The sequence below is a fragment of the Clarias gariepinus genome, chromosome 6 (genome assembly GCF_024256425.1).
Source record: "Clarias gariepinus isolate MV-2021 ecotype Netherlands chromosome 6, CGAR_prim_01v2, whole genome shotgun sequence".
NCBI classification, from domain to species: Eukaryota; Metazoa; Chordata; class Actinopteri; order Siluriformes; family Clariidae; genus Clarias; species Clarias gariepinus.
This window is the reverse complement of record NC_071105.1, coordinates 40,111,149-40,135,832: the sequence shown is the minus strand read 5'-3', so window position 1 is coordinate 40,135,832 and position 24,684 is coordinate 40,111,149. Positions and strand designations below refer to the sequence as shown.

The window sequence follows — 24,684 nt, the reverse complement described above, 5'->3', positions numbered from 1 at the left end:
AATGTTGATGTTCCTGATGGTATTATGTGCTTTCCATTGTCACTACAGTTTGTCCTCACACCATCTAAACAACTTAACAATTATGTGATAACTTGTTAAATCATATGTTTATCAACAGTGCCTTTTTTTTTTATTATTGATTTACCATCGCATTTGAGGTAAATGTTAATGTTCTGGATCATTTGTTACGTTGTTGTTCTGTTACGTGTCCATTCTCAATGGGACATTATATTGACTATAAAAGACTTAAAATCATTATACCAGCTAAATAAAATACACATTTTAGATACATAAGATGTGCTTCTTTTTTTTTTAATTAGTAGTATTAATTAATAAAAAGTCTGCCATGAGTTTTGATATTCCAGATGTATTTGTTGCGTGTCCCTTCTCACCAGGTCTTTAGACTGTCTATAAAACACTTAAATGCTGCATCTTAGCTAAAGAGGAAATCCTTATAGTCAGTGTGTTTTCTGTTGATTTACTAACATGTCTGAGGTAAATGTTGAAGTTCCGGATCTTCTGGCTGTTTCTGTTTGAATTTACACTGTCTATAAAAACTAAACAGCTATGTGCTAACAAACGATAGTTGGGCCATGGAGTGTCTTTATTAATCATTTATCAACACATTTAAATGTTGATGTTGCGTTTTTAACTCTCACGTGTCTTTCTGCATTCTCTTCAGAGCGACATAGTTTTACCAAATACCTGTAGAAATAACATCCACATATGGCTAATAGTGACCCTACCCCGAGGCAACAAGAGTGTGTGTGTGCGCGCGCGCATGTGTGTGTGTGTGTATGTGTGTGTGTGTTGTATCTGTCAACACTCCATGTGATTATTAGGTCACAGGGTTTTTCACAGTGCACATTCTCAGCTCACTTTAGAAAACAGAGGAGACTTCAAGGCATGTAGGAAAGACAGAGTGTGCTCTTGGTTGGAATTGATTTAACACACACACACACACACACACACACACACACACACACACACACACACACACACACACACGTATAGACAGGGAAAGAGAGAGAAAACAAACTACAGGATTGTTAGAAGGGTTTGAGTCACTACAGAACATTAATAAAGACATACAAAGAGGGTTTGTGTGAGCAGATGGAAGCTCTTGAGGTGTTTGAAGACCCCAAACAGACACACACACACACACACACACACACACACATTAGTCTGCGAAATTCCTGAAAATGTCAGAGAGAAATAATGGAGGGAAAACAGACAGCAACCAAGAATGACATAATGCTTTTATGTGTGTGTGTGTGTGTGTGTGTATTTCATTATAAAAGATTAAATTAATGTACAGTCATGTGTAAAAGTAAGTACCTCCTATTTAAAATCTACAGTATTTGTTTTTGTGCAAAAATATTATAACCATCATCTGATTTCAGCAGGTCTCAGTTTTTGGCAAATACTATGCCAAACCAAAATATCTCAAGAACATGTAACGTTTCTTCACTGTGCCTTTATTTATTTAACAAAAATGAAGAAAAAAAGAAGAAAATCGTGCGGGCAATAAGTATTACTAATAATTATATATTATCTATCTAATGATTCAGTAGCTTGTAGACCTTGTCTTGTCCACCTTTAGCAGCAATAACTTCAAGTAATCATTTCCTCTAGGACTTTATCAGTCTCTCACATCTTTGTGGAGGGATTTTGATCCATTTTTCATTATAACATTGCTTAATTTAATTGCAGTCTTTGAGCATCTGCTTATACATCTATCTGGGCATGTAGACTGACTAGTCTATTCCAGAGCCTTGATTCTTTTATTTCTTATCTACTCTGAAGTAGATTCCCTGGTGTGCATCGGATCATTGTCCTGTTGCATGACTCAATTTCACACAAGCTTTATCTGTCGGACAGATGGCCTCACATTTGTTTCCAGAATCCTCATGGTTGTCTCAATGACTACAAGGTGCCCAGGTCCTGTGGCTAGTCTCAACTTTGGTCTCTTCTGTCCATAGAACATTTCGCCAAAAGACTCTATATGCAGATTTGCAAACCTTAATTGTGCTTCCGTATTCTTCTTAGACAAGATAGGTTTCTCCTGGCAACCATTCCAAACAAACATTGCACTTATTCAGTCTTCTTCTAATTGTGCTGTCATAAACTTTTAACATGCTTAGTGAGGCATGTAGGGTCTAAGATGTAGCTCTTGTTTCATTTTTTTGTTTTTTTGTTTTTTTCTGACCTTGGTGTGAATATGTTGCGATATCCACTCTTGGGAAGACTGGCAATTGTCTTAAATGCTTTTCACTTGTAAATAATATTTCTTAATGTAGAACGTTGAACTCCACATTGTTTGGAAATGGGTATATAACCCTTTCCAGATTTATGTGCAGCAACAATTGCCTCTCCAAGACCATTATTTCTGCTTTTCCCTCTCTGCATTTTGTTAACACACACCTGAATGCTCCAGCTTTTGCTTTTATAGAGGTCTGCACACCTGCTGACTTAATCAAGGGCTGATGATTAGCAGCACCTGGCTGAAACTTACCTTCTACGGTCCTATGGACGCAGTAATTTTGGTTTTTTGCTTTTTGGCTTCATTTTTGTTAAATAAATAATGGCGCGGTAAAAAAAAAAAAAAAAAAAAGTTACATGTGGTTTTTGTTCCTTGGTTTGCCTAAAACTGAGACCCACTACGATCCAGTGATTTTTTTAAACATAGAATTAAAAGAAGTGGAAACTAACATTTATAGAACTGTATATATTTAATTCCATTTGGTTCTGTCTGATTCAGTTAATTAGATCTGAGTTAAAGGGATAGTAAATATTACGGTGTATAGAGCATACTGAAGTGTACAGAATACTGAGTAGAATTAAACAAGAGAAAAAAAAAAGGTTCAAAATTATTATTATTATTATTATTTTTTTAAAGGAAGTATGATATTTTAACCCCTATTCTGACACAAGTACTGGTAAAAACAAATCATTACACATTAAACCATACTTGAGGTAAAACACAAACACCTATAAATTACAATCACATTCTAAATTAATAAATGTTGATGTTTTGTCAGTATGGCAGAAACTTTAGCATTTGATGCTAAGTGTAATTACAGTGCAATTTTACTCAAAGTATTTTTTTCTTCTTTTTACCAACAAATCTGAGGTAAATATTGATGTTTCGTATTGTTCCAGTCCTGGTGTGTCTCTCCACAGTCTGTAGAACGCTTTACAGCTAAATGCTAGCTAGCACAATCAGAGTTTTAGTCAGACAATGTCTGTGTTTTTATTCCCACATCTGTGGGAAACGCTGATGTTCTGGATGATTGTGTTATTTAGACTCACTTCTGTAAAAGGCTTAACAGCTACTTACAAAGGTGTTTAATCAAAGTTTTATCCTCACACTCTCGTAGTTTTAGTAATTTGTCAAAAATACCTGAGGTAAACTTTGATGTTCTGAATGGTTATGTATGGTTTATACTCTCACTGCATCTTTACTCTGACTATACATTATCTAATAGCTACATGCTAGCTACTGTAGCTAAAAGAATTTTTTTTAGCCATAGCGTTTCTTTTTATTATTATTTAATCAACATATTTTAGCTTAATGTTGATGTTCCTATTACATTTGGACTGTTATTATGTCTTTACTGTATATGTTAGAAACACACAAGAGCTAAGTTTTGGAGCAAGCTTGGAGGTGTTTAAACAAATCTTTATTACAGCGAAGGTGTGTGAATATTTTTTCACCTTTACATTAGCACTTAATCTAATCACGTACTTTCTTCTTATTATTATTATTTTCCCCAAACTTTTAGAATATTTGCTGTGCAGATTAGTTTTAAGTTAAATGTTTGATGAGATTGCTTTGTGTCCCAAACACACAGGAAATGACCTCACACACACACACCTACACACAGCAGGAAGGGCCATTTCCTTCCTGTCAGCTGTTTCCTCGGACATTAAGCAGTATATAACACCATCACGCAGGCCGAGGGACATTGCCAGGATAGTGTTTATTTTCCCACAGGATATGACAGAATCTTTAACGTGTCAGTTCACACAGGATTTATAAAGTGAAATACAGAATACTACGCAGGTCACGTGGAATACGGAGTGACAGTGCAGTGGTAATGACACATTCATTTCCCTGTAAAACACTTTGTCCAGTCTGAACTGGCATAAGGTTTATCAGAATAATGTTGAAATGCACGTTTATATTTATAGTCAGAAATTCTTTGATCATAAATTAAAGGTACGGTCTGGAGATGCTCGAGGTGGCAGAGGTGAAGATGCTGCAATTTGCTTTGGGAGTGACAAGAATGGACGGGTTCAGGAATGAGTATATCAGAGGGACAGGTCGGGTTTGGGGACAAGGTTAGAATGGCCAGATTAAGTTGGTTTGGGCATGTGCGGAGAAGGGATGAGGGGTAAATCAGGAGAAGAATGTTAGAGATGGTGGCGTAGTGGTTAGCATTGCTGCCCTGCACCGCCAGGATCCGGGGATGATTCCCATCTTCAGGTCAAGAGAGAACATGCTCTTGCATGTTCTCCCCATGCTAGGTGGGTTTCCTCTGGGTTCTCCCACAATCCAAAGACATGCAGATTAGGCTAATAGTTGCTCCCAAATTACCTGTAGTAAGTGAATATGTGTGTGGATGTTGACCGGAGGTCTATCACGGTCGTATGAATAGGAATAAACGCAGTTGTCTTCACCATTGGCCTCCATGGTCCCTGGATGGACTACAGAGGTTCCTAGATGGATGGATGGAATGTTAGAGATGGATCTGCCAGGCAGGAGTGACAGAGGAAGCCAGTTAGATGGAGACAAATTGTCCACTGTGATGACCGCTAACGGGAGCAGCTGAAAAAACAAGATTAATGTCATGGAATAAATATTTAAAAAATGTTTCCTGTAAAAACAAAGATACATGCTACTGTTGTGATGCAACAATATATAAAGTAGTAATTAGTATTATTATTAGTAGTAATAGTAGAATGAAGTAAATTAGTTATGTAAATAATCAAATAATTCTTATTATAGTTCTCTCTTTTTTGCTTTTATAATTAAATAATAATGAAATAATTAAGCTTTACTTATATTTAATTTTATACTGTATATGGGGGAATGTATTACCAGTAGAGGGCGCTCTGACTCAGTCAGTGCCACAAATGTAAAAGAGAGAGAGAGAGAGAGAGAGAGAGTGTGTGTGTGTGTGTGGGTGTGTGTGTGTGTGCATGTGTATGTGTATGTGTGTGTGGTTGGGTTATATCCTGTAGAGACGTGTTCTGTCCATGTGGGTTGTAAGACATCCGGCTCATCTCTCAACTTTTCACACACACACACACATGCACACACACACACACATACCGAATGAGTATTAATGTCTGTGTTAAAGCTATGTGTGTGTGTCCTCCATATCGGTTTTCAGGAAGTGTGCGTGTTTATGTGGTGCAGTAGGGAAAAGGTCAAAGGCCACGCAAGTTTCCCACCATCATGGAAGCCCCTTCTCTCGTCTTCTCTCTTTACACTCCTTCATTATCATCACGCTGTCGTTTACATCACTCCGTCATCTGATCTCAGTCCAGAAAAATGCCTCTGGTCAGCGTCCATCTTTTTCATCTTTCCATCATTTATGTTTGTCTTGGAAGCACTGGATGAGTCATTTGTGTGTGTGTGTGTGTGTGTGTGTGTGACTCCCTAAACTTAAGAAAGAAGGATTTAATTAGGAACAAACATGAAATCACACTGTATGTGTTTTTTTTTTTAGAGAAGTCAAAGACAGATGGAGAGAGATGAAGAAAGAAAGCGAGACACAGCTGAAACGAGAAAGACAGACAGAGGTAGAGCAAGACAGACAGATGGTGAGAAAGATGATCAAAGAGAGAGACACATGGAGTAAAAAAGAGAGAGAGAGAGATGACACATTTGTGTTTAAAAAGTAAAAACACAATAAATGGGATTTCTTTTTGCTGAGTCATCGCTACACGCTACACGCTGCTGTTCTTCCATGCGATTTTGATTAGTGTGAAATAATTTCACGCATCTTATTTCCTGCACCTTATGTACTTACCGCCACAAATTTGTGAAACATTTTTGTCCGAACATTCTATGTCACACACTGAGTACAATGAGTGTTTGTTTTTTTTGTGTGTTCCTAGCTACCATGCTAGCTCACTGTCTATAGCTACTGTATGTCTAGCTACTGCCAAGCCAAACGCCTCACTGGCACAACTAGCTATCTGGATACTACTAACAGCCATTAGGCCTGCTGCTACACCAAGAACGTGTCAACATCCTACGCTCCGCATGATTTCAGTCCACTCCGCGGCCATCTTGGCACCGACGATCAGGTTCATATCTGCGCGAGTGAGGGGTGCTATAAACATTATTCATTAGAAAGATAATGTCAAGAATCTAATCAGGCATTAGGTTCGTTCCACAACAATGCTTACAGTACTAACTTTATTTCCCTGCTGGTCGACCGCGTACCTAACCTGAAGTTTAGCTAACCTGGATTTAACACTTCACTTCATTTCATGAGGTCTATGCATCAAAGTTAAAGATATTTTTGCTAATGCATTAACCATGATGTTGCCTTAAAACAGACTTTAAACAATGAAAATTTACCATCAGTCAGGTATCTCTTAGAGGTTAAAGTTTAACCAAGATTTCTATTTTTATGTCAATATTTCTTATGATTAATATCATGGACAATGTCTTATTAACCTTTTTTCATTACATTTTAATCTTATCGACTGACATCGGAAGTAGCGGATAGCGCTGTCCTCCGAGTGTGTTACACCGCCCCCAACTGTGGGTAAGCGAGCAGTTCGAAAAGATGCGGTGGGCTGGCGTCACGTGGTTCAAAGGAAACACGTGATAGTCTCCGGCCCTCCCGACTGAGTGGTAGTAGTAGCCTTAATGTGGGAGCCCCCTAGTGACGGGGAGGAATTGGACACGACTAAATTAGGGTGAAAATCTGGGAAAATCCACCCCAAAAAAGTAGGTCTGAGTTTTGTAGGTCTAAGTTTGCTGATACGCGGGAGAAAAAGTCTGTGGTTGAGCGGCGTCAGTCAAACAGCTTGCTGTGAAAGTGGACGACTCATAACAGTGTTTGTGGTGAAAAAATACTAGAATTACTGAATTAAAAGCTGAATTTTATAAGTATTGATGCTTAATTGCCCAATTAAACCACATACTATGTGCACCATTAGAAGGAGTAGCAAATTGTAACAGTTTATAATTTTTACACTAATTATTGCAGCAGTGTGTGATCTGGAATGCAGCACTAATGCTGCTGATATTTTTTTTTGCTAGTATGAGTTTGATTTGGAAAACAAAACTGCTTTTGACCAATCCATGCTTTTGCTGACTGCATTATTCCAAACTCCGCTCACACACTCGGTTCTCATGGTGGCCTACAGGAAGAGGAACTAAATTCAGTATCTGTATTTAGTTACAGTCTGTAAATTAAGACCGGCTCTGAAGTCACCCTCACTTTTATAACTGATCACTAATTAAAGATCAGTTTAGTGCTATTACAGCACTGATTACCCATCATGCATCACAGCATTAACATTGCTGTCCTCACACTCCTGGTACTTACAGTACAGTTAAGTTTACTTCACTTCAAATGTGTGTGTGTGTGTTTCTGTGTGTGTGTGTTTCTGTGTGTGGTTTTATATGTGATTAGAAACAGGAAGTCACTTTGTTGGAAGGAAAGGAAGTCATATGTAAATGAGGCGCTATCTCTCTCTCTCTCTCTCTCTCTCTCTATCTCTATCTCTCTCTCTCTTTAACCCTCTGTGCTTCAGGGTTTATGTCTCTGATCAAACTTACAACAATAATCTCATTCAACTCGTCATTATTTTATTTTGTGTTTAACAAACACACAGAAATGTCACATTTTTCTCATGTGGTGTGTGTGTGTGTGTGTGCGTGTGTGCGAGTGTGTGTGTGTGTGTGTGGTTTGCGTTTTTTCTCTCTGAACATTACACTCTCGTCCTAAATCTGTTTTCACTCTGACATTTCATAGTTTTCGTTTTTTCTCAGTTCTTTCTGATTAAGGGGGATTTCCACTTGAAGTTTAAAAATAATACACTTGTGTAATAAAACAATATTTAGCATTTTTTAAATTATGCAAATTCTTTGTTATTCACATTTTTAATCATTTAAACTGCATTTTTTGATTATTTATTTATTTATAAACATATTTTTTTCATAATTTGCTTGTTAACATATTTAATGCTTCATTTATTTGCATATGCATTTATTTGTTTGTTTGTTGATTAATTATTAGCCACATACTACCATCTTTATTCATTTAGTTACTTGCTCATTTATTTTCTCATCTTTTTTCCTTTACGAGGGTTGCTCAAGTTAACTTGTGACTTTTGATGAAATTTCTGCTGAATTAAGGCCTTACCCTGATTGACATTTACAAATATACATGTATGTTTTCTGTTTTATTTATATATACTTACATATTTGAATTTCTTTACATAGTTTTTACATAGGCGGCACGGTGGTGTAGTGGTTAGCACTGTCGCCTTGCACCTCCAGGGTCCAGGCTCGATTCCCGTCTCTGTGTGCATGAGGTGGGTTTCCTCCCACAGTCCAAAGACATGTAGGTTGGGTTAATTGGCATTCCCAAAATCGCCCATGTATGTGTGTGTGTGTGTGCCCTGCGATGGATTGGCAGCCTGCCCAGGGTGTTTCCTCGCATCGTGCCATAAGTCTCCCCCGTCCCCCTGTCCCCTTCAACACCCCCACCCCCCCCCACACCCGCCACCCCCGCTGCGACCCTGAATACAGGATAAAGTGGTATAGAAGATGAGTGAGTGAGTTCTTTACATATTTCATCAGTTTCTTTTAATTGGCATGTGCATTTACTTTTACATTACACATTTACATACATATTTATTTGTCCACATAACAAAAATTTGAACTTCATCATTTGTTTACTTATTTACATAATTGCTGACTTCTTCACTTTGTTTATTTAGTTCTTTGTTTGTTTGTTTGCACTGTACATATTGTTACACTTGAACAAGAATGGAGCACTTTTCCTACTCCACTGAGTGTCTGAGCGTACAGAGAGCTGCGTTCTGACTGGCCGGCTCTAATCATGTGACCCAGAAGGGGTGTAGACTGAGAGTACTAGCTGAGCCCAGCTGGTGTTGTAAGCAGAGAGAGAGAGAGAGAGAGAGAGAGAGGAAAAGAGAGGGAGTGCAAGAAGGAGGGAAAGAGAGTGATAGAGAGAGTGAGACAGCGTTCTGAAGAAGGGTGAGTCATCTGATCTGTTCTTCATACTCTTCTCTTTTTAAACAAAACAGCCTTATAGGTTTTCTATTCGAGAATGTGTGTGTGTGTGTGTGTGTGTGTGTGTGTGTGTGTGTGTCAGGTATCCTGACTGGGTGATTGCCAGTGTGAGGAGGAAGAAGGGGGCAGGGGGAAGTTTTTTTGGCAGGAGCGTGTATTGAGCAGCATTGTGTCTCTGTCCCTCAAAACACACACACACACACACACACACAATACACTGAAACAGATGATGAGCTCCTCGAACTGAAGTTTACGTGTTCACTGACCCTCTTTTCCTTTCCCTTTGTCTTTTAAACTCTCTTTTCTTCTGTTCTCTCTTTCTCTCCCTCTTTCTCTCTCTCTCTCTCTCTGTCCATCTCTCTATTCCATGCTCCATCACTTCCTCTTTCTCTTTTCCATATCTTTCTGTCTTGTTCTCACACTTTCCCATATCACTGTCTCCTCTTCCTCCTTTTCTTTTCTCCCACATGCTTCCCTTTTTCTGCTCTCTTTTTCTATCTTCTCCTTTATCTTATCCTCTCCAACTCTTTATTTTTTATATTTAACTCTCACTTTCTCCACTTTCTAGTGACAGTCATGCCTTGTCCTCTTCTTTTTTTCTTTTCCTCCTTTCATTTTATTCCTTTCGTCTGGTTTAGTTTCTTCTTCTTTTTTATCCTTTTTTCCCCTTGAGTTTTCCCTTTGGTGTTTCTCTCTTGCTTTCTCTTTCATTGTCACTCTTTTTCTCTCTACACTCGCTGAAATCTTCGGGTTTATCCTTTTTTTTTTTTCTTGCTCCTGTTCCGAGCTGTGAGTTGGTGTTAGTGTTCACTCTGGGGAAAGTTGCTGGTGTTCAGGGTCGGGTTACGCAGATGATTCCAAAAAAGAAAAGTACTAGGCGAATTTTTTAAAAAATGTCTGAAAATAATAAGGGATAGAAAATACAGACTGAAGAAGGAAATTAATTTAAATATGAACAATAAAAGACGAATGTGCTGAGATCTGAAAGAGGAGGTTTTGCGAGTGTTGTAACTCTAACAGTAGTCTGAGATATCAGCCATATGTTACTGTATGAACATGGCTCACTCTAACGATCAGATTAATCACAGGTTTAACTGAACACAGTCACTTCCAAACTCAGTGACACAGAAACCAGCACTTCATAAATCACTCCATCCACAACAACATCCAACTCTTCATCAAGCACTCCATCCATCACTTCATCCACCACTCATCCAGGTCTTCATCCACCACTCTGTCTTGCACTCCATCCAGCATTCCAACTAGCACTTCATCCAACACTCATCAGCACTCCATCCAGCGATCCATCCAGTATTCCATCCTGCATTTCATCCTGCATTTCATCTATACCACTCTATCTAGCACTCACCGTCATTCCATCCAACACGCCATCCAACACTCCATCCAACACTCTCTCCAGCCCTCTGTCTTCACTTTATTTTTTTAGATATCATGCTTTGGTTTTCTCTAATGCTAGTTTATAATTTAGTTAAATATACTAATTAAATGTAATGAAAGTTAACTTTAATGTTAATATTTGAACTGTTTAACAAATTATTAGTATATTAGCATTTTAGTGAAGTAGCTCAGATATTAGCATTATAATATCAGCATTTTGGATCCGCCCACTCGTGTGTAACTCTCATGTAACGTCTGGACAAAACTTCTGAGTTTAGGTTCGCAGTTACTTCTGATGAATTGAAGTTCAGTATTAACCGCCCCCCCTCCCCCCCATGAGAAATTAACCGGATACAGCTATAGATTTACCTTTACTCACATTACTTATTCTTTCATTTACATAGGTTACAGTACAAAATGTGTGTGTGTGTGTAAGAGAGAGAGAGAGAGAAAGATAATATCAGGTGTGCATTAGTGTATATGTTTTCTGTTGATTTTTTTCCTTGTTTGTGATGAGAGGAAGTCGTTATGGTTTAGACTGTGGTTTTGCTTCAGTTTCCGTCCTGTCGTACGAGCTTCTTCAACAAGTTGAGGTTTCAGAAATTCCTTCTCAGTGTCGACATTTGCTAACATAGGGTAAATATACTCACAGATTATAAGCTAACTGATAGACTGACATTGACTGACTGACTGAGGCTAATGATTTGGCTAGCTAGCGTAGACATGGCAACCATGGAAACGTGGCAGAGCCATTCTGAACATGAACATTTACCTCAATTGTGCTGCTAAATTAGTTAAAACATACTTTATAGGGCTAAAATTACACTGTAATTACACTTAGCATCGATTGCTAACTTAAGTAACATGGTTATGGATAAAGCCATAATGAGAGATATTAGCTTTATGTCATGAATAAGCTTTAAAAGCTTGCAATTCTTTAAACAAATTACGTTATGACTTTACCTCACAAACTTTTTGTTATGACCCCACAAACTTTATATTTCCACTGGAGGAACCAGGGATGCTTTTAGTTCCAGTAACCTTGTCCTTCCTGCTGCAGCATTAGCACTTTTCTGTAAACCGCTAAATATTTGAGGTTAATGTAGGAAATGTTGTTTATTGGTCGTAAGGTTGGGGGATAATGTTTCTGCAATATTCAAAAAACACTGCACACAATGTGGAAATGTTAGCATGTGTGTGCAGCATGGTGCACACAGTCAGGATACATCAGGATAAATCAGGAACTCTGTAGCAGGAACCGTGTAGTTCTTTGTGCCTTTGTGAACTTCTCAAAAATCCCACAAACCCACAGAGGAACATAAACACTCCCTCAACATCTGCTCTAGTAGTGCAAGGGGTCAAAGGTCACATCTAGTGGGGGGTTTTGGAGAAGCAGGAGGTGACAGATGAAGTGGTTTAGTGACATTCCTCAAAATCAAACCAACCGATGGCAAAAGAAATTTATATTTGTATGATTATTAATTTTATTGGGACAACCAACATTTGATAAAATTCCTAGCTAGCATAGCATGTAAATTCTAGCTGGAAATTTGCATATTGAATATGCTTGCTCGAAAGCCATGGAGATTATTTCGTGACATCACAAACTGAACAAGCCCCTCGCCCAAATCATTTAGTACTGAAATCTTCAACAGAAAATAAATTAAGTTTCAAAATTTACCAAAAAAACTTTTACATATACAAATTAAAAATTTAAAACTATGAATAAATTAATGAATATATTAAACATTATGTCAGAAAACCCTCCGAGTCAGGATCCGAGAGAAGTCTTAAATATCACACGATGGCATTTAATTAATCCAAAGACGTAGCGTGAGGAGAAACGTTTCATCTTGCGGTGAAATCGTCTTCATCCTGCTGCACTTCCTGTCTGCTTTACTGAACCGTTTACTCTCATTCAGACCCTCATATATCAACTTGGAGAAAGTGCACCCTGTAAAACATTACGACCACTTCCTCCTCTCTGTGTCTGTGTGTGTGTGTGTGTGGAGTTTGGAGTTGTGTGGAGTTGACCAAGCAGTTGGTTACTTTAATTCGCAGACCAGATTTGTTTGATATGCTATTGAAAATGTACCAAAAAAATGGCAGTTTGTGTCACAGCTTATTAGCATTAAACATTATAGCAATAAACTAGCGATATAGCTACCTTTAGAATAAACTATCAATATAGCAAACTGACATTGTGGTAAACTAGAATAAACTAGCAATATTGTTAACCATAGCGTAAACTAGCACGATAGCAAACTAGCATTATAGAAGACTAGCATTAAATGAGCGCTACGGCATTGCAGTACAATAGCATCACAGTATAATAAATTATTTACTTTACACCTTAACATTATAGTAACCAAGCATTGTGGTAAAAATTCTCATAAATTAGAAATACAATAAAACCGGTTATACAGTTAACTTATCAACTTATGAATTGTCTTAGTCTAAAATTAGCCTTATCGCAAAATAGCAATATTCTAACAACTAACAAACTTATAAATTATAATAGTTAACTAGCATGACCGTCACCTAGCATTGTCAACAACTCACAAATTAGCATGATTGTATGATGACGGGTTAAGAGTCACTCTTACTAGCCTAGTCGCTGACTTAGTTATAAACTTGTGAGCTAAACTACAGCAGATCTGCCTTATAGCATTAAATAAACTTTACTGAATGTTAAAAGGCTGAAGATCACAAAGTAATCCCTACGTGTGTGTGTGTGTGTGTGTGTTTGGTTTGTGTGTGTGTGTGTGTGTTTATCTCAGAGCTGAAAGAAAAAGCACAGAACCGTTAAACACTCATCCTGTGTCTGTTTTCACTCTGACGTGTGTGTGTGTGTGTGTGTGTGTGTGTGTGTGTGTTTAGAAGTTTGGGCCGCTTTTAACTTCTGTTGACATTTGAGATTTTGTGTGTTTGTGTTTCTGAGTGTATGTGTGTATGTTTGTGTGTGAGAGAGAGAGAGAGGTAGTGGAGTTCGAAATGATCTTGAAGTGTGTGTGTGTGTGTGTTTTAGTGACGGATGTTACAGTGTGTGTTCGTGCATATGTGTATCTATGTCAGTGTTTCACCATGTGTGTGTTTTAGCATGCATGTTTGTCAAAAAGGTTTGGGATGCTTTGGGCATGTGTTGTGGTTTCAGCATGTGCACACTTTTGTGTGTGTGTGTGTGTGTGTGTGTGTGTCTATTTGCATTTAAACCTATTAAACGGTCTGAGTCTGAATCAGCTCTTTGAATCACACTATCAGCTCATCTATGGTGTATGAGTGTGTGTGTGTGTGTGTGTGTGTTTGTGTTTGTGTGATAGAGAGAGAGTATGCAAGCAGATGGCCGCAGCAGGTGTGTGTGTGTGTGTGTGTGTGTGTCACTTGGTTTTCAGTCACAGTTGCTCTCAGTGTTTCAGCCGAAATCGTTCTCTGATTTCCTGTCTTCAGTTTCCCTCCCTTTTGTATACAAAAATATTTTAAATAAATTAAAATAATAAATATTCATAAATAGCCATGCATAATTCATATTGTTTGTCATAGAGGGAATGTTATATTCATTTCTGTGTAAAAACTGAGCTAATGCTAACTTATCAAGGCAAGTGCGCTGAATTAGCGGCAATCATGCTAGCAAATCTTCAAAGTTAGGTTTGCTAAGTTGCTAACACTTATTAGTGTAATTTATGCAATCAGTGCATGCTAACATTTATTTTTGTCCAATTAATGTCACTGAATTAGCCAGCCAACACCTTGGCCATCTATGGCTAATAAACCCTTATGCTCATCAGTAATATTGGGACAGTTAGCTGTTAGTTAATAAGGTTCATGTATCCACTATCCTACTATCCTGAAATGTGGACATGTCCCTGTTTTGTCAGAGCAACGTGAACATGCTAGGACAGGACAGGACCTCGGCGTTGAAAACTCTGTACCACCAGTATTTACCCAGGTTAGGTTAGATGCTCCTCAAATGGAGTCTGTTATGTCTTCTGTCTGTGATAAGTTGTCCATAATGGCACAGGTGCTGTGCTCTTCCATCTTGGTTTTCAGCATCAGCTTAGGGTCGCTTTGTACTCCAGTGGTGAAGTGGGTGAGTCATAAAGCTTTCCTCACCCTCTTTCTGTCTCAAGGTGATGGTTGTCAGTAATGGTGGATCTAAGAGAGGTTTATGGATGGAGAAATCAGTTTGAGAGTAATTGATAGTGATAACTGGTGTGATAACTTTTCCTGAAAAGGACTTCATGTCTCTTTGTCTTGGCTCTGATGTGGACGAAGTTTAAAGGCCTGTGGGTTGACCTGGTATAAAAGTAGATCCATTTTTCTGAAGTCCTCAGGATCCCAATATGAGTAACTACACCGCACCTTGTTGGACACTGCTACAAATCCTGACGGGCTCAGAGGAACCACCAATGAACTTCATGGCCTCCTTTGTGGCTGTGTCAAGGACGTGGCCGTGCTCTATAGTTGTGCTGAGCAGGTGATGCCTGATAGAATACTTGATAGAATCTTGATTAGGATTATGTCTGCTAAACAAATGATTGTTTTTGTGAGGTTGGTGAAAACTACAGTATACACAGGTTTGTTTGATGTCCTCTACACTTCTCCTGGAGTTGATGAAGAGAGAAAACCATGTACTGTACTGTAGAACATTTGGCTTGAATGCTACACTGAGATTTGGGGGTAAAATGTTCTGCCAGCTTATGAAAGTGGGTGCAAAAGACCTGAGCAAATGGCCAGTGATGCTGAAGAGGCCGATGGTGCTGCAGTTGTTTCAGTCGATTCTCTTGCCTTTGTTCTTGTAGATTGTGAAAGTTTTTGCATCCCTTATGTCCTATGGTACAGATCCTTCTTGCTAGCATTGGTGCAGGACTACATGCAGTGATTGATCAGATTCCACTGAGAGCTTTTAGCTGTGGAGAGTTGTAGAGAACCTTTTTTATAGTCGGCAAGCATTTGAGACCATCAGGCGATGAAGAAGACATGGTGGTCTCTCTTTGAGCAGAGGTTGGAATAGTGTTTCTTCAATCATTCCATTTGCTGGCTTTGTGTCTATGATAGAATTCTCAGTGGAGGATTTGAGAAGACCTGTCTTACCTACTTCGTACATCCAACAGTGGTTGCCCATTATGGAAAACATCTGCATATCAACACTGAGTAGTTGATTGGATGTCGACACCTTGCTCCTGGCAGCCGTGAGAACCTGCACATTCTCCACAGAGGGTGGTCATCTCATTCAACATTTTCTCAAACCAAGTCTTTGACACCAACAGTCTTTGGTGTATTCGTCTCAAAGGTTGCCAAGGTTGTACGGTAATAGGTCAGAGTAGTGCAGTATGTGAAGGTATTGGATTGAATAGGTATTGGGTCCATGTCTGGTTTGATGGTTTCATTTTGCTGTTCAGATGGTTCCTGATTCCCACACAGCCCATGAGGAGAGCAGACTGTGGCGAGACAGCAGTTACACAGTTGCATGTGTAGTGTTTTATTTTTTTTAGACGTTACAGGTGAAAACAGGTCTTGAATACTTGATGTGAAATTCCCGGCGTGTTTTTATCTGCTCTAATTTACGTTGTTATGAATTGCATCACGCGTTAAGTTGTAATCAATCATCTGTGTTTGTACACGTCTGTCAGATTGGCACGTGGTAGACATTTCTTTTTCATGTTTTTGCATCTACTTTCACTCTCTCTGCCTCTAGCATCGTTACTGGAAGAGCTGAATTTACTTTAGTGATGAATACGACATCTGTTTTGATCATTGTCATTGTTTGTGTGTGTGTGTGTGTGTTAGTGTAACCGATAGCGTAACTGGTATTGTGATGCCCTAGTAATAGTGCAATACAGTGTTCTAAAAAATATGTTAAAGTTTCACGAGTTTTAAGGTTTTAAGCGTGCATTTTGTTGTTCATCAGGATCAGAGATCAGCACCGGTTTCCACGGCAAGATGGCAGACAAGGGGGTGGACAAGGGTGCAGACAAGGCGGCGGACCTCAGCTATGTGGGCATCGACGCCATTTTGGAGCAGATGAGGAGGAAAGCGATGAAGCAGGGCTTCGAGCTCAACATCATGGTAGTGGGTGAGTGTTAATTCATTTTTCTATCACAGCAGCTCTGACAGTAGAGCGAGTTTCTATAGAAACAGCTCGATCACAGCGACCTCTACCAGTAAGGGGGTGTTTATTTAACCTGTATGTAAGGAGTCTCCAGTGTCAGTGGGTTGTAGGAGTCAGAGGCGAAGCTGTAATCTTTTTACAGTTTACACAAGATGCATTTATTATGTAGGAGGAAGAAGAGGAATCAAACACTTGGAAAAGTGCAGCACAGCACATGCTTTGTTTTAAAAACATTAAACTCCGAGAGTTACAGTAATGTGAGTCATGTGAATATTCAGGTCGTGTGTGTGTGTGTGTGTGTGTGTGTGTGTGTTGCAGGTCAGAGTGGTCTTGGTAAATCCACGCTCATTAACACTTTGTTCAAGTCTAAAGTGAGCCGCAGGTCAGTGATGCCGGGCGACGAGGAGAGAATTCCCCAAACCATTGAGATCAAATCCATCAGCCATGGTGAGAGACACAGTACACACACACACACACACACACACACACACACAAACATTTGCACTACATAACCACATACTTCCCCTTGAACATAAATAAATTACATCTGTCTATCTATCCATCTGTCTGCCTGCCTAGCTGTCTGTCAGTCTGTTTATTATTTATTCGTCTGTCTGTTGTCTATCTATTTTTCTGTCTCTGTGTATGTCAGTGTATCCATCTGTCTGTTTTTCTGTCTGATTGCTTGTCTATCTATCTATCTATCTATCTATCTATCTATCTATCTATCTATCTGTCTGTCTGTCTACTTTTTAATTCATATACATGTATCACCCTTCTATTCATCTGTCTGTACTGAATATGCAGAAAGCTGACTGTAGGTGAGCTGATCCACTCCCCCTTGTGGCTGTTGTACAAATTGCAGCCCCACCCACCCATATCAATATATATATATAAAAACTTTCCTTAATTATTTCCTTTATTGAATTATTTGAAATAAATGCATTGAAATAATGAGGTGGTTGATTGACAGCTGGTCCTCTGCCTGCTCGTTTGATCTGTGTGAACAATTAAAAAATTGAAGTAATTTTTAAAAATTAATACTGTATGTGGAGTGCAAAAGTTTGTGCACCCTTCGAAGAAAATCTGTAAGACAAATTTACTTCTATGTAAAATAATCAGGTTTCACAAATAATTATACAGACTGTGTGTGTGTGTGTGTGTGTGTGTAACAGACATTGAAGAGAAAGGTGTGAGGATGAAGCTGACGGTGATCGACACACCAGGATTCGGAGATCAGATCAACAACGAGAACTGGTACGAGAACTCACACACTTGTGTCTCTGTAGGATGGCTGAAGTTTAAACGATGTTCTAAGTATCTGTGTGTGTGTGTGTGGGTGTGTGTGTGTGTGTGTGTGTGTGTGCGCGCGCTCTGTAGCTGGATGCCAATCATGAAGTTCATTAACGAGCAGTACGAGGCATTTCTGCAGGAGGAGGTCAACATCAGCAGGAAGAAGAAAATTCCAGACACACGTGTACACTGCTGCATTTACTTCATCCCGCCAACAGGACACTGGTACACACACACACACACACACACACACACACACACACTACATGCGGATGAGATTAATAGTTACCCAGAAGTAGATCTGCAGATCACGATGTGTTTCTAAAACAGGAAGTGTGCCATAGTTACAGGAACCGTTTAAGTTCTTGCTTAAACTATTTGTGGGCGGAGCTTTGTGTTTGTGTGGCCGATGTTTTTAAGCTCACACACACGGGACAGAGGACGCGTCCGAAAACTTGATAGAAAAAACTTTTTCCTGCTAAATCTCACTACGTTTTATAGTTTTATATTTGTGTCTTTACAGCGTGTCTACTTCAGTAGTTACAATAGTTCTGTGTGTGTGTGTGTGTATGTGTGTGTGTGTGTGTCTGTGTGTGTGTGTGTGTGTGTGACTTTTAGTTTGCGGCCAATCGACATTGAGTTCATGAGGCACCTGAGTAAAGTGGTGAACATTGTTCCAGTTATCGCTAAAGCTGACACATTGACGCTGGAGGAGAGAGACTTCTTTAAAAAGAAGGTGAATTTCACACACACAAACACACACACACACACACACACACACACACACTAAACATAAAGTTTCAGTTGGTTTAACACACTTTTAGTGTTACTTCCTGTCTGGTAGAAGGTGAAGACATTTATTGTTTGCTTCCTCTGAATGTGTGTGTGTGTGTGTTTATGTGTGTGTGTAGATCAGAGAGGATCTGCGGGCCAATGAGATTGAAGTTTACCCTCAGACAGAGTTTGATGAGGATACAGAGGACAGAATGATCAACAACAAGATCAGGGTGAGGTTTGGATGGCAAAGGGGGTCCATATGGGGTGGCAAAGGGGTTTATACGGGGTGGCAAAGGGGTTTATACGGGTGGCAAGGGGGTCCATATGGGGTGGGAAAGGGGTTTATATGGGTTGGCAAGGGGGTGTATATGGGGTGGCAAGGGGTTCCATATGGGGTGGCAAAGGGGTTTATATTGGGTGGCAAGGGGGTCCAAAAGGGTTTATATGAGCTGGCAAGGGGTCTATATGGGGTGACAAAGGGGTTTATATGGGGTGGCAAAGGGGTTTATATGGGGTGGCAAGGAGGTCCATATGGGGTGGCAAAGGGGTTTATATGGGGTGGCATGGTGGTCCATATGGGGTGGCAAAGGGGTTTATATGGGGTGGCAGAGAATAATATATGAGGTCGCAAAATATATTTACATTTACAATCTATTTTTTATATACTATTTCTATACCAGTATTTTGACTATGATACCAAATTACCAAGCGTATATTGAGGACCACTGTACAAGCCTCTAAGTGTGTGTGTGTGTGTGTGTGTGTGTGTGTGTGTGTGTAGGACATGATACCCTTTGCTGTGGTTGGCAGTGATCAGGAGTACCAGGTCAATGGGAAGAGACTTCTGGGTAGAAAGACACGATGGGGCACAGTAGAAGGTAAGAAAACACACACCCAGACACACACACAGGAAAAATATATATATTATAAAAACAGTCGTAATATTTAATTACATGACCTTAATCTGTCAGCTCGATTTATAAAGATGAGATCAGATGACCAGTTCATGTTATTGGGTTCCGGGTGTCTTTATGAATGGTGCAGCTCTGTGTTGCACTGCCACCTGGAGGAACACAGAGGAAATACAGCCATATCATTTATCATGCATATTTATTAATTTCTGTATATAGACATAATGAAAGAGAAATTCTTGGATTAAATTATAGGAAAAGATAAAAAAGGATTTAAGAGAAAATGATAAAGTGATATTGTGTGTGTGTTGTGTTACAGTGGAGAACATAGCGCACTGTGAGTTTGCATATCTGCGGGATTTGCTCATCAGGTGAGAATCAAATAATGAGATACCAAGCAAATAAACAAATAAATAAGACAAACAAACAGGTAAATAATTGCTCTGTCTCAGGACGCACATGCAGAATCTGAAGGACATCACCAGCAGTATTCACTATGAGGTGTACCGCGTTCGCCGACTCAACGAGAGCAACACACACGCCAACGGAGACGCCGACGAAGTGCTCTCACACGAGATGTAGCTGTCGGTCCGATCTGTCGGTCCGATCTGTCCATCCATCACTCCGTTTCTCCATCTCCAACATGTGGACAGTAGAAATGTTAATACTCTCTGATGTAAAAGTGAAGTGTGTGTGCGTGTGTGTGTGTGTGTGTGTCTTTATCATTATGCTTGCTGTCTAAACGTCTATTTCCAGCCCTTTTCTCTCAGAGCGATGATGTAAAACTTGAAAAATCTTTTAAAATATTAAAATTGTGTTATGATGTAACCAGGCTGACATTAGCTTGCTAGCGCTAACACAACCCGATAAGCCAACTCTAGGTCATTTTGAAGCACGACTCGATAACAAAAGCAATCTGAAACCTGAAACACGTCTTCGCTACCTCGCCAGCCCGCTAGCTGATCTATCCGCTGAACTGTAGTTTGCAAATAAAAATTAATTAGCCATGTACATTTTATATTTATGTATATAAACATGAAACATTATTGTTATTACATCAAGATGTATAATTTATCTCAGCAAACGCTGAATAGAAGTGTTTATGTTATTATTATTAAATAGTTTAGCTTGCTAGTCATAGCATACTGAGTTAGCCATCACTGCTAGTTAGAATGTTAACAATAGCTAAGCTAACTAGGATTAACCAAAGACCAAAATGTGAGTTAGCCGAGTTAGCCAGCTAGCCATTAGGTTCGTTAGGGGATAAAAATGTGTTGTTTCAGTGTGTGTGCTGGATAGTTAGTGTTAGCATAGTGACATCATGACGTAATTTAATTATTTTGTGCCAAAATCTTTTTTTTTTCCTTTAAAAAGTTAAACAGAACTTTCGAGCAGGAAGAAGCTGCGTTCCAGTTGGGTCCACATTCACACACAAATGATCTGAAACCTTCAATAAGTATTTTTTGTTTGTTTATTATTTTTTTTAAACGTGTAATCACCTGGCATCATGCTAGCCGTGTTATGCATTAGCATGCTAACTGACATTACTGCACGTTTTTAGCAACGTTAGCATGTTTCCTTTTCGCTTCCCTCAGTGCCATTGAATATTTCAGCTTTACGTTGTGTTTGTGTTGTTTGGGAGACATTAAAAACTTTCTGTAAGGAAATCTTTTACCTTGTGTGTGTGTGTGTGTGTATGTGTGTGTGTGTGTGTATGAGCGTGTGTACGTGTCTGAGTGTACGTGTGTAAGTGAAATTAAGGGTATATTTTATGTCATTATGTTTGCTGAAGTCTCTTCACGTGGTTTATTTGCATTCTCGTCATGGTTTAATTAGCTTTACATTCATGCCAGTGTTTGCTAATATCATGCTGTGTTTGATAGCTGAGTGTGCGAGTGTGTGTGTGTGTGTGTGCGTGCGTATGTGTGCATTGATGTAAGCTAAATAAATGTTTTTTGAACCCTGAATGAATCTGTTTACATTATTACTCAATAAAATCCTCTGCAGTTTATCTGATTAGTGTCTAATTAGCATATGCATCATACTACCATTTGTAAATATAAATTACCAAATTTTTGATTAGCGTAAACTAACACGTTAAAACAAAGCATTATCTGGTTTTATGTAAATTTAATAAACAAAACGGTCGATATCTGTTAATATTATTTGTATGTCTATATGCTTTTTACAATAAATTATGCAAATTGATGTAAATGTATGGCCATTATTATAAATTCTCTATATTAGCCACAGCTCTGGCCCCGCCCCCTGATAACGATAAGCGCCCACTGGGTGTCATTAAGCCTCCTGTAACTTCAGCCCTGCCTGCTGCCCTACAGTGGACCAGGTGATGTCACTGCACGTCATTATAAAATTAAATGTAATGCTTTTTCTCAGGTCTGGGTTTTTTGGCTCAGCGACACTGAATGCTAAAAAATAACGCATGTTAATTATGTTCATTATAGTTATAATGTTTATTAAGGCCATTTTAATATGATGTGTCTCTGTATCATTAGAGTCAGGGTTATATTCCTGGTACAAAATCACTGTTGTTATTTTAAGGAAAATAATTTTTCAAACACACACACACACACACATTTCCATGTGTGTGTAATTTTGTCAATGAATCGTCCTTGACTTCTGGCTCGCTGCCAAACTCTCAAATCAAGGGGCGTGGTTCTGTTGTAGCCACGCCCACATGTAAATGAGCAACACTCCTTTTGATTAAGAATCAGATGCAAATTGATTGAAATGTAGATGAGGACAGAGACGAAGGGGGAGCTGCTGCTGCTGCTGCTGTCTCAGATTCACACCTCAGAGTGTCTTCTCTTCTGCTGAAGGACAAAAATGTGTCGCAAAACGATGTCCTATTCCCTACTCCTTACTGCGGTTGTAAAAATGAGGTCCCTAGTTGGACTACAGAGGTTCCTGGATGGATAGACGGATGTATATGTATGGTGTAAGAAATATTCAGAAGAGTAACAGGATAGCAGCACCAAAAAGTGTCAGTAATGCTCACTCCCTATTTCCTACTTCCTATTTGCTATTTCAATCTTTCCCTATTCCCTATTCCCTTATATATTCCCTATTTCTTATAATCTGTTCCCTACGTCCTAATTTTTTAGCTAAAACAAGATTTCCGTTAATGTGTGTGTGTGTGTGTGTGTGTTAAATAGAAGGGGGAGATGGGAGGGACTGATTCCTCCTCTTCACTTACTTTAGATTCACAGACATACACAAACACACACACACACACACACACACACATATACTGTATACACACACACACACACACACACACAATGCCTGCGCATTTTACTTTATATTTTGTATTAATTATTTGTATGTATTTATTTATTGGGGCTGTGGAACGAATAATTTGAGTGTCTAATCTTTTGCTTTGATATTTGAGTGTTTGAAATACGAGCCCGCTTCCAGAACGAATTATGCTCGTTATCCAAGGTACCACTGTACAAAACTTGAACAAATCTAAGAATAGTCCACTACATAGTGATTAGGGACTGCTCTTTGGTGTTTGGACAGTGATGAGTGGAGAGACTCACACTCATTACATCACATTTTATTTAGAAAATCTTTTCCCCATCATTTTACTGTTTTTTTTAAGCCTTACTGCTGCTGCCCCCTCGTGGCCCTGTGCGTTACTACAGAACAGTTTTGTTTCCAGTCTCTCCATCGTTTGTCTCACGTCACCTCTATCTTTCTTTCTTTTTTCTCCATCTATCACTAGTGTATTATTGCGTGGCAGAGCGACATAGAGATTAAAAATGATTCCTGCTCCCACTCCATCTTCTTCCCTCTCTGCATGTCCCTCTCCATCACTCCTTCAGTGTGCGTGTGTGTGTGTGTGTGTGTGTTATCAGCTGCAAGGCTGAAATTCCACCTTATTTACATTTATATGATCAGATTTTCAGCTGGCTATGTAAATGTGCCCTTTCCTGTCGAGGCGGTCACACGCTGGAGTAGAAAAACCGAGGGTCCGAGCTCGAGCGACGAAACCACAGGGATGATGATGATGGTGATGATGATGATGATGGTGATTAAACAAGACACGGATCTAAGCTAGACATGTTCAGGGGTTAATGTTCACATTGAGAATAAAGTGAGGTGTTAAAGGTAACATTTGTCCCTTAAGGTACATCAGATAATAACATTAATGAAACGTAAATTCATTCTCATATAGAATTCCACAAGTCACCAAACATCACCAAAAAGGAAATAAAGTCGTCTCATGATATCTCTATAAACCTCAAATATATTACCCAGAAGGCTTTGCTTTTTTTTTCTCTAATTGGCGTTCCCAAATTGTCCATTGTGTGTGTGTGTGTGTGTGAGTATGTGTATGTGTGTGTGCCATGAGATGGATTAGCTCCCTGTCCAGGGTGTACCCCGCCTCGTGCCCTGAGTCTCCTGGAATAGGCTCCTTAAAAAGCAAAAATAATGTTCTTTACTCTCTCCATTTTTCTGTCCCTCATGTTATCCCTTCCTCATTTCCTGCCTCTCGTTCATCCTGACATTAATTCCCTGAATCGTTTCCTGTCTCCTTCCGTTCCTCTCTCTGCCGCCTGTCTCACCCTCCTTTCTCCGCCTCTATCTCTCCTTTCTTCATTCATGTCTCACTCTTCTCCTCTTTCCTTCATCTTGTCCTTCCTTCTGGGTTTGTCCTTGTCTTTCATTTCTGCCCCTCGCTCCCTTTCTTGGTTGTCAGACGTCTCCCTGTTTCTCTCTGTCCTTTTGTCTGCTCTCTTGTCTCCGCACTCGTTTCAAACGCTCCTGTCTTAATGTGTCTATCCCTTCATCTTTCTCTTCTCCTTGTTTTCTCTGGCTCTGTGCTCAGGTCTTTTCCTCACTGCTCCTGTCTCTGTCCTTGTAAACAAAATCTATTA

General features: G+C 39.3%; 1 protein-coding gene across 2 annotated transcripts in view; it reads left to right on the top strand.

Annotated features, from left to right (window-relative positions):
• Window positions 1–21,988, top strand: part of septin9b (septin 9b) — a 30,597-nt gene extending 8,609 nt beyond the window's left edge. Inside the window, exons 1-10 of one of the 2 annotated variants that reach the window (XM_053499275.1) lie at window positions 9,116–9,256; window positions 16,599–16,763; window positions 17,118–17,246; window positions 17,975–18,056; window positions 18,180–18,317; window positions 18,711–18,828; window positions 19,004–19,099; window positions 19,651–19,747; window positions 20,100–20,151; window positions 20,233–21,988. In XM_053499275.1, the coding sequence (XP_053355250.1) occupies window positions 16,631–16,763; window positions 17,118–17,246; window positions 17,975–18,056; window positions 18,180–18,317; window positions 18,711–18,828; window positions 19,004–19,099; window positions 19,651–19,747; window positions 20,100–20,151; window positions 20,233–20,362 (975 nt within the window). In that variant the 5' untranslated portion in view covers window positions 9,116–9,256; window positions 16,599–16,630 and the 3' untranslated portion in view covers window positions 20,363–21,988. Of the gene's footprint in view, window positions 1–9,115; window positions 9,257–16,598; window positions 16,764–17,117; window positions 17,247–17,974; window positions 18,057–18,179; window positions 18,318–18,710; window positions 18,829–19,003; window positions 19,100–19,650; window positions 19,748–20,099; window positions 20,152–20,232 lie in introns of those variants that run through there. The other variant, XM_053499273.1, reaches the window with a different exon arrangement.
• The last annotated feature ends 2,696 nt before the right edge of the window (window positions 21,989–24,684 follow it).